Genomic DNA, 11,056 nt, shown 5'->3' on the forward strand with positions numbered 1-11,056 from the left:
TAGACAGGCACCTCTTACGTTTATGCGCGCTTGGTACTCTGCGCTGCCGGCCGAGTTTCGGGCTGCGCAGCGGTACACCCCTCCGTCGCGGATCTGCGGGCTGCTGACGTTGACGTGGGACACGGTGCTCCCGTCCGACAGCGTGTACTGGCTGGCCCGGTGCGTGGGGTCGCGCGCCACCGCCTCGTCGTCCAGCGTCCAGGTGATGGTGGGGGGGGGGGCCCCTTTCGCCGCGCACATCAGCGAGAAGGGCTCCCCGGGGGCCACCACGCGCTCGCTGAAGGAGGACACGATGCGGGGCGTCCCGTCTGGGGATGGGAGAGAGGGAGGGGGGGGGGGGGGGGCGTTAGACAGGACGTCCCGCACAACGTACACAATAACGCTTTACAATAAGGTCACATGACCTTCAGCATTGACTAATGTAGTTGTAGGTTAACTAGGTAGGTAGTTAACAACTACAGGACATACACTTTTGACAGGGACTCTCCTTGTACTTGGTTGAGTCCTGCATGTGACATTAGGCAGAGAAAGGTGGGTCATAATGAATTGGCATGAACTAATGTAGTTGTTCACATTAATTAATGATGTGCAAATACATTAACAAAGCAATACAGACTACCTTCTCAGGAGGTAGTTAGTTAACAACTAACAACAATTGTTACCCGAATGTAACGCGGCCATGTTGGATCTGTCTGTACTGCATAAATACACAGTGTACTCTCACTCTCACTCTCTCCTGCTGTGGCCCGTGTACAGTACAGGCTGCTGTGGTTCTTCTCAGCACACAGTCCCCATTGCCATTCCTCTCTCTCTCTCTCTCTCTCTTTCTATCCCACCACCTCTTTCTCTCCTCAATTTCTTACCCAACCCCCCTCATACATAGGCCATTTTCCCTTCACTCTTTCTCTCTCCCTCTTTAAAAAGGCCACTTTAAAAGGCCCTAACAGCTCCTTTCCCTCTGAAAGGACATGACCCCTTTCACCTTTGGCAAAAAGCCCTCTTACACGCTTTATCAAAGGCCCTTCCCCTCCCTTACAAACCCCCCCCCCCCCCCCCCAATAGAGTTCCCTCCCCTCCCTTATAAAGGGCCCTTCCACACATTTATAAAGGGCCCTTCCCCTGTAGAGGATCCTAATCCGCCCTTTCCCTATAGAGCCCCCCCCCCCCGCTCCCCTCCCTAATAAAGGGCCCTTCCATACATTTATAAAGGGCCCTTCCCCTGTAGAGGATCCTAATCCGCCCTTTCCCTATAGAGTCCGCCCCCCCCCCCCCCCACTCCCCTCCCTAATAAAGGGCCCTTCCATATAAAGGGCCCTGCCCTGGCTGTGGCCCCTGCTCACCCTCCAGCAGGATGATGGAGAAGTCCTGCGCGGTTTGGCCCTTGCGCGTGGCGAAGCACTGGTAGGCCCCTGAGTGGGGTTTCTGCGCGGCGCTGATGAACAGGGTCTCGTTGTGGGACCCCTGGATGGAGAAGTGCTGGTCGGGGGACACGGGCTCCGTGTTGCGGAACCAGGACACGGTGAACTGGGGAGAGCCCTGCACCGCGCAGGACAGGATCACCGTGCTGCTGATCCCCGTCTTCAGGTTCTTAGGGGAGAGGGTCACGCGCAGGGGGTCTGCGGGGAGAGAGAGACACACACACACAGGAGTCAGCACAACGGTGTGGGCACACGTCCTTCAGAGCAGAGTCAATAAGGTCGCCTTTGGCACCGGCCGCTGGGAATAATGTTGGGGAATGCTGCTAAAATCGTTTGTGTTGACAGCTTGTGTGTGTGAGTGTTTGTGTGCGTGCGTGTATGTGTGTCTGAGTGTGTGTTTGTGTGTGTTCGTGTGTGCGCGTGGGTGTATGCATGTATGTTTCGTGTGCATATGCGTATGTGTGAATGGGTATGTGAGTTTTGTGTCTGCATGTGTGTCTTGTGTGCGTGTGTGTGTGCCTGGGTGTGTTTGTGTGTATGGGCAAGTGTGTGTGTGAGTGAGTGAGTGAGTGAGTGAGTGAGTGAGTGAGTGAGTGAGTGTGGGTGTGCGTGCGTGCGAGCGAGCGTGCGTGCGTGAGTGAGTGAGTGAGTGTGTGTGTGTGTGAGTGTGTGTGTGTGTAAATGTCAGTGTGCAGTAAGGCAGCTGGTGTTGAGTGCTGGGGGCAGTTCCCTCCATGTCCTGTCAGAGTCAGTGTGTGTGCAGTCATGATGTGCCCACTGGCCAAGCCTGCTCCCTCCCCTCCATCCCTTTCTCTCTCCCCTCCCCTCTTCCATCCCTCTCTTTCTCCCCTCCCCTCATCCCTCCATCCCTCTCTCTCCCCTCCCCTCCTCCATCCCTCTCTCTCTCTCTTCCCCTCCTCCCTGCATCCCTCACTCTCTCCCCTCCCCTCCTCCCTCCATCCCTCTCTCTCTCCCCTCCCCTCCTCCCTCCCTCCCTCTCTCCCCTCCCCTCCTCCATCTCTCTCTCTCTCTCTCTCTCCCCTCCCCCCTTCCTCTAATTAACCCCTCTCTGCATTAGTCTCAATGCAGTTCACAGCCAGATCATGGAGGATGGAGATATGCATTTTCAAAATGGCACAAGATCTGTTTCTTCAACAATTTTTCTGCACAGCCTGCAATGAGGCACAATGTGTATATGGAAAAATATGCAAATGTTTAATGTTCTCTTTATTCATGTAATAAAAATGATTTAAGCCTCCCTGTCTCTCTCACTCCTCTCACAGTTTTGTTTATTTTCTTCTTGCCTGGCACTCAGTCCGACACACACGCAAACACACACATACTCACGTACACGTACACACACACACACACACACACACACTCTTCTCCTTATCTAAACTCCCTCTCCTTAGTGCTGGCAGCACAGGCAAGGTGCATGCATGAGTGCATGCGTGCATCTGAGTTTGTGTGTACGTGAGGATGTGTGTGTGTGTGTGTGTGTGTGTGTGTGCGTGAGGATGTGTGTGTGTGTGTGTGTGTGTGTGCGTGTGTGTGCATGCGTGCGTGAGAGTGTGTGTGTATGCGTACATGAGGATGTGTGTGTGTGTGTGTGTGTGTGTGTGTATGTGTGTATGTGTACATGAGGATGTGTGTGTGTGTGTATGCGTACATGAGGCTGTGTGTGTGTGTGCGTGTGTGTGCATGCGTGCGTGAGTGTGTGTGTGTATGCGTACATGAGGATGTGTGTGTGTGTGTATGCGTACATGAGGATGTGTGTGTGTGTGTATGCGTACATGAGGATGTGTGTGTGTGTGCGCGTGTGTGTGCATGCGTGCGTGAGTGTGTGTGTGTATGCGTACATGAGGATGTGTGTGTGTGTGTGTGTGTGTGTATAAAGTGTGCCATCCCGGGGCGTCAGTGTCCATCACCCAGCAGGGAGTGCTGCTCTGAACGGGAGGTGCAGATTACTGTCCCTGAAACTGAAGCTCAAAATCTAATGCACCGGCATGAGGGCGATGCCCACGCTGTTTAAACAACGTCTCTGTGTGGCCCTGCTGCATCACTCCGTCTCCATCTCTTACCCGCACCGGCGTGTGTGAGGGCACGCCGGCACGCAAGGGCACGGAAAGGGCACGGCAACAGCAACGGCACGGCAACGGTACGGCAATGGCACGGCAACGGTAACAGCACAGCAACTGCACGGCAACGCCACGGTAACAGCGCAAGAACACATCAGCCTGAGAGGCAGAACAACAGCTGGCTGAGGTTCAATCACACCGCGAAACTCCGGGCTAGAGGACCGTCCCGTTACCGCGTGGCAGAAAAGGGCGATTTAAAGAGGGGAAAAAAGGTAATTTGAGAAGAGAATGGAGAGGGGTCCTGAGCTCCATGCTAGCACACCTCCCGGGGGAGGACAGAGTTCAGGGTCACGTCTGAAAATACACGTACTGCCGACTGTTTAGTGCCTATTTTTAGTATGTAATGGGCAGTATGTTAAAAATATCCTCCATAGATAATGTTTACACCCCCCCCCCCCCCCCCTTCTCTCTGATATATGGGACCCTGCCTTTTCCTCTCTGCGGAACCTTCTGGAAAAAAAAGCTTTACTTCCTGAACAGTGCACCCCCAAGTGCGTGCACACTCAGCAACACCCCTGGAATAAGCACTCCATCAGGGTCTCTCACTGGACTACATAAAGAGACAATTCACCTACTGAACAGCTCTCAACATCCAGTGTACTGATCATATTCAATAGTAAACATAAAATGCCAAGACAAAGCAAATATTATGCCCCCTATAAAAAAATAAACTGCTTTCCTATTAATCAACCACAAATAACATTGACATACACACAAATACCGAAAAATGGAGATTGATTACACTAAATTTGCATGTGTAAAACAATTATGTCTATAATTAATTACCTTGCAATTATATATTATATTTATGTACACAGTACACCGTATGTAAAGGATGTACTGTCTTGCATTGCTCTACAAATGCTTCATCTTTTGACATTTTGTTCATGTTTAAGGTTGTGTAGATTTTTAGTAAGTATAAAGCTGATCTTGATGTCTAAATGAAGGTGATAGGCTGAATGTCTAAATGAAGGTGATAGGCTGAATGTCTAAATGGAGGTGATAGGCTGAATGTCTAAATGAAGGTGATAGGCTGAATGTCTAAATGAAGGTGATAGGCTGAATGTCTAAATGAAGGTGATAGGCTGAATGTCTAAATGAAGGTGATAGGCTGAATGTCTAAATGAAGGTGATAGGCTGAATGTCTAAATTGAGGTGATAGGCTGAATGTCTAAATGGAGGTGATGTAAACATCACAAGTCTTTAGTGAGTCTTTACCAACTGCCTTTTGCCTTTCCTCCCTCTCATCCTCCTCTCTCCTCCTCTCCCTTCACTGTTCACCAGTCTATTCCCTCACTCCTCTCCTCACCCCTTTCCTTCTCTTTCTCTCCTCTCCTGCTCTTCTACCTGCTCCTCTCCCCCTTTCTGTCCCCCTTCTCGTCCATCTTCCCTCCTCTCCTCTCTCCTCTCCTCTCCCCTTTCTCCTCCTCTTCTCCTCTCTTCCCTTTCTCCTCCTCCCCTCCTCCTATTCTCCTCCCTTCCCTCCCCTCCTCCTCTCCTCATCCCTTCCCTCCTCTCCCCTCCTCTCCCCCCCTCTCCTCCTCCCTCCCCACCTCTCCCCTCCTCCCTTCCCTCCTCTCCCCTCCTCTCCCCCCACCCCCCCCTCTCCCCTCCTCCTCTCCTCCTCCCTCCCCACCTCTCCCCTCCTCTCCCCTCCTCTCCCCCCTCCTCTTCCCTCCTCTCCCCTCCTCTCCCCCCCCCTCCCCCCCGTCCCCCGGCCTCTCTCCCGGCAGCTCACCGATGACGTTGAGGTGCCCGGTCACCTCCTTGGAACCGAAGCTGTTGGTGACCTCGCAGATGTAGTTGCCGCTGTCCTCCAGGCGCAGGTCGCTGACGGTGAGGCCCGTGAGGCGGCGGGTCCAGCGGGAGTCTGTGGGGAGCGGGCGGCCGTCCTTCAGCCAGCGGATGGTGGGGTTGGGGTACCCCGAGGCGATGCAGGGCAGCTCCACGCTGCGCCCCACCTGCACCTCCCCCGACTGGAAGCTGTCCAGGATGGAGGGGGTGGACTCCGTCGGGTCTGCGGGGGAGGGGCACAGCGGGGTCAGGGGTCGGAGGTCAGCTTTGGGACTGATGGACTGAAAGAGCCTAAACTCTGACCTCGCTCCTTCTCTCCCACACAAAAGAGCACATGGACATACACACACACACTCACACATACATATACTGTATATATACACATATACTTAATAAACTCGCATACACACAGTCTCATTAACAGACATACACATCATGCATAATAGACACACATACACACAGGAAAATAAATACACATACTTCTAAGAAGACACAGACACTCACTCACTCACTCACTCACTCACTCACTCACTCACTCACTCACTCACTCACTCACTCACTCACTCACTCACTCACTCACTCACTCACTCACTCACTCACTCACTCACTCACTCACTCACTCACAGACACAGACACACACACACACACAGAGAGACACACACACACACACACACACACTCACCCAGCACAGAGAGCCTGGCCCCATTGCTCTGCCTGGTTTCTCCGCTGTACTTGTGCTTGGTGATGCAGCGGTAGGTGGAGAGAGCGTCCTCCTTCTGCACGTCCGATATGTACAGGGCACCAAACGACGTGAGGAAGAACCTGTTACCTGCAGCACACAGACAGGGACAAACCCACCAATCATCAATCACGAGTCCGCAAGCCCCACAGAGCAACAGCCTATAGCAGGGTAGTAAAGTGTGACTGAGAGGGGTGGGAGCCTATGAACAACACCAGAGTGATTTGACCCCACCCCTTTACTCAGCACAGTTTGATGATGTCTTTCTCTGCATCCATAGGATGGGGTTTGGATGGGTTAATTGGCTGGTCATACTGCCACCGTGGTTATGAAGTGCATAAGGACTTGGTCTTCAAGCAGAAGCTTAACAATAACAGCACTGGTTAACGAACCAGGTTTGGTAGGGAAGTGCACTATACAAGTACACAACAGAGCAAACATAGAGCACATCAAAGAGAAAGAATGACGCTCCACACACACACACGCACGCACGCACGCTCACACATACACACACACGCACACACACACACACACACACACACACACACACACACACACACACACGCACACGCACATGCACACTCGCACACACACACACGCGCGAGCGCACACACACACGCACACAGAGAGAGCATCGGACAGCGGTTATTAATGTCTGTCTGATGACTGATATAAGAGGAGTCACGGGTGACAGGAAGAGGTTAAGTGTTAATATTTCACATGTGAGATATAGATATATTACCACACCTCTCACCTCAGCGACTGCTCAGCCCACCTCCCATTCATCTGCATGATACATGTGACTGTGCGTCTATTTGTGTCTGCGTGTGTGCATGTCTATGTGTGTTTCTGTGTGTGTGTGTGTGTGTGTGTGTGTGTGCACTTGTGTGTGCCTGTGTGTGTGTGTGTGTGTGTGTCTGCGTGTGTGCATGTCTACGCGTGTTTCAGTGTGTGTGTGTGTGTGTGTGCGCGTGTGTGTGCCTGTGTGTGTGTGTGTGTGTGTCTCTGTGTGTGCGTGTGTGTGTCTGCGTGTGTGCATGTGTGTGTCTCTGTGTGTTTCTGTGTGTGCGTGTGTGTGTCTGCGTGTGTGCATGTCTCTGTGTGTTTCTGTGTGTGCGTGAGTGTGTGCACGTGTGTATGTATCCGACTCAATAGCTATTGTATATTGAACATTACAGTGCTAAGCCTGTAATTACTTCAAAAATAACACTAATTATGTGCTTTATGAACATATACATCCAGATACTTAATCATTTCCTTTGTGGCTTTTTTAATAAACACGTCATCCTCCTTTTGGGATATTCTTTTATGGGAAGATGTACACTTTTCCTGCTCATTAAAAATGAGGAATAAATAGTTATTGAAGTAAATCTCCAGCTACTCATGACTACAGTAATGAAAAACAATGTCCAATAGTGCAGGGATACACAGTTTTACCTGAACCATATTAATTACAGGCTGCGTTGGTTTACATTACATTAACTGTACTCAGGTTTACTCTGATACTTTACATCCGGTGACATACACATATTTATTTCAGTTTATTACAAAGTAAAATAAAAGCATGCAGTGGTGAAAAGCTTTTGACCCCAATATTCATCGCAGAGATAAATAATGATGTCATAACCGGCATCGTCATGACGATGGATCACGGAAGAGAGCAAGAGGAGGGGCTCTAAGAGAGAGCGGTGATGATGCAGACAACAACAACAGCAGGAAAGTGTGTCAGTGTGTGAGAGTGTGTGAGCTTGTGTGTGCGTGTGTGTGCGTGTGTGTGTATGTGTGTATGTGTGTGTGTGTGTGTGTGTGTGTGTGTGTGTGTGAGCATGTGTGTGTGTCTGTAACGGCAGTGTCCCAGTTTTCCCTGCATGGCAATCTGGACAGACCTCACACCACAGCTACAGACAGACCTCACACCACAGCTACAGACAGACCTCACACCACAGCTACAGACAGACCTCACACCACAGCTACAGACAGACCTCACACCACAGCTACAGACAGACCTCACACCACAGCTACAGACAGACCTCACACCACAGCTACAGACAGACCTCACACCACAGCTACAGACAGACCTCACACCACAGCTACAGACAGACCTCACACCACAGCTACAGACAGACCTCACACCACAGCTACAGACAGACCTCACACCACAGCTACAGACAGACCTCACACCACAGCTACAGACAGACCTCACACCACAGCTACAGAGGGATAAGAGTAGGGGAGCTGCCCTTCGCATATCTGGATTTCAAACATTAACACAACCTTCTGAGCACACACACACATCACATCCACACAATCATGCTCACACACACACCCTCGTCTGCACATACACACACACACACACACACACACATACACACACACTGAAATGACACACAACGACACACACATACACACACACAGAAACACACACATACACAAGACACACAACGACACACACGTACACCCACACATTTCACACACACACACACACACACACACACACACACACACAGGTTAATATTAGAGCACACAGCGATAGGTCAACATCTGTTGGCGAGGCGTGGGACAGGCAGGCTCCCCGATGCACAGCCATGGAATAAATGGAGTGAGACTCTCGGTGAAAAACGACACGCTTTCTCTGACTTCACACACACGCTTTGGCGAGCTCATTGATGAAACTGGGTTTCCACTGAATGGAAACACTCACATTTATGTGTAAATCACAGCGAAGGACAGCTGAAGATGAATTCAGGCCACAGCAGCCTGAGTCCCCACACAGACCCAATAAAGCATGAACACTTATATTTCTACAGAGACGTATGTGCTGGTGTATGTCACTGTCTGCTGAGCTAAGATTATGTACTGCTGTGTGTGTATAGTGTGTGTGTGTGTATGTGTGTGAAATGTGTGTGTAAATTGTGTGGGTGTAGTGTATGTGTGTGTGTATAGAGTGTGTGTGTGTTTGTGTGTGTGCACGCATGTGTGTATGTATGTGCAATGTGTGTGTGTGTGTGTGTGTGTGTGTGCATGCGTCTGTGTGTTTATGTGTGTGTATAAAATGTGTAGTGTTTGTGTGATATGTTTGTGTGTATAAACTGCGTGTGCGTGTTTGTATAAAATGTGCAGTGTGTGTGTTTGTGTGAAATGTGCAGTGTGTATAAACTGCGTGTGTATGTGTGTGTATAAAATGTGTAGTGTGTGTGTTTTTTTGTGAAATGTTTGTGTGTATAAACAGTGTGTGTATGTGTGTGTATAAAATGTGTGCGTGTAGTGTGTGTGTGTGTGTGTGTGTATGTATGTGTGTGTGTATAAAACGTGTGTGTGTGTATGTATGTGTGTGTGTATAAAACGTGTGTGTGTGTGTATAAAATGTGTGTGAGTAGTGTGTGTGTGTGTGTGTGTATGTATGTGTGTGTATAAAACGTGTGTATGTGTGTGTATAAAACGTGTGTGCGTGTTTGTGTGTATAAAACGTGTGCGTGTTTGTGTGTATAAAACGTGTGTGTGTATAAAGCGTGCACACAGAGCGCGTGTGTGTGATCAGTGGGGAAACCCCAGTGAACAGGCAGTCATGCTGTGTGTGACCCTGCAGCTGGGTGTGAAGGATCGCGATCGATGCGCTTTATGGCCACGACTCCATCCAACACAGATTTATTAAAGAGAGGACAGGCCCAGCTCTGACCCACACACACACTCTATCACACTAACAAGCCCTCCGTCTGCCTGAGCCTCACACGCTCTACATGCGCACACACATACACACACAACACACACTGTACACACACACACACACACACACTCACATGTTGTATACACACACACACTCACACACACACACACACTACACACTCTGCATGCGCACACACACAAACACTCCACACTCCACACTCATACACACATTTTACTTCTTTATTTAGGTCCATGTTTATAAAATACATTATTAGGGCCCAAATATAATTTCAGTTGCATTCTGGTGTCCTTCACTTGAGTAGCAACAAGCATACCAGTAGAGATCTAGCAAACAATATACAAAATAAACAATTGCATAAACACACACTCCACACACACACACACGCGGTTGCACACACACAGGCGTGGTTGTAACCACAGTTTATCTCCACCATCCTCTGTCTGTCTCTCTGTCAGTCTCAATCAAGCCCGTCCAGCCAATTAAGTGTGAGCCGGTCCGGCCCCTGGCCCCTGCCAGTCTATGTCTCTGTTCGTCACAGTGCGTCTCAGTCACACTTTCCTTCCTCATCAGCTTCCATCAGCCTCAGTGTGCTTCAGCCTCAGCCAGTCCTAGTGATAACCAGCCCTCGTGCACCCAGGAGGCCGTTCTTAAGGCCCTCTACACGCTAACACACCGACTCCGCGCCCCGGGCGCGTGAACTCCGCTCCGACGCTCGACTCTGCGCGTGCCGCGGCCGACTCTCCCGGCGTCAGCGGCCCAGATCCGGGCCCCCAGCAGCCCCCGAAAGACAGGAGGGGGGGGCGGGGCGGCGAGCGTCCCCCAGGTACCCCGGCGTAGGCCGCCATCATCTCCCCGTTCAATTAGGTCAGAGATAATCTGAGCCCCGGTCCCCGCAGACGCGCCGCGCCGAGCGCTCTATTAACAGATCCGGCCGGCTGGGACCACCGCTCTATTTACAGCCGCTCCTCCGCCGAGCTCCGGCGGCCTGGAGCCTGCCGCTCCAACCCTACATAAACCCAGGAGCCCCTGGGACAGGAAGGGCCACGCCGACCGATGAGGAAACCCTTCTGTTAACCGTGTCGCTGACCGTACCGACCAATGGGGAAATCCTTCTGTTAACCGTGTCACTGACCGCACCGACCAATGAGGAAACCCTTCTGTTAACTGTGTCGCTGACCGTGCCGACCAATGAGGAAACCCTTCTGTTAACCGTGTCACTGACCGTACCGACCAATGAGGAAACCCTTCTGTTAACTGTGTCACTGACCGCACCGACCAATGA

General features: G+C 50.9%; 1 protein-coding gene across 1 annotated transcript in view; it reads right to left on the reverse strand.

Moving 5' to 3' along the window:
* The window catches only part of LOC133119542 (cell adhesion molecule DSCAML1-like), a 13,525-nt gene extending 2,903 nt beyond the window's left edge, over positions 1-10,622 (reverse strand). Inside the window, exons 1-5 of the mRNA XM_061230052.1 lie at positions 10,448-10,622; positions 6,033-6,179; positions 5,295-5,573; positions 1,341-1,616; positions 6-308 (exon numbers count right to left, since the gene is read on the reverse strand). Coding sequence (XP_061086036.1) covers positions 6-308; positions 1,341-1,616; positions 5,295-5,573; positions 6,033-6,179; positions 10,448-10,622 — 1,180 coding nt within the window. The remainder of the gene's footprint in view (positions 1-5; positions 309-1,340; positions 1,617-5,294; positions 5,574-6,032; positions 6,180-10,447) is intronic.
* Between the last annotated feature and the right edge of the window lie 434 nt (positions 10,623-11,056).

Source organism: Conger conger, unplaced genomic scaffold (genome assembly GCF_963514075.1).
Source record: "Conger conger unplaced genomic scaffold, fConCon1.1 SCAFFOLD_118, whole genome shotgun sequence".
Classification (NCBI taxonomy): domain Eukaryota; kingdom Metazoa; phylum Chordata; class Actinopteri; order Anguilliformes; family Congridae; genus Conger; species Conger conger.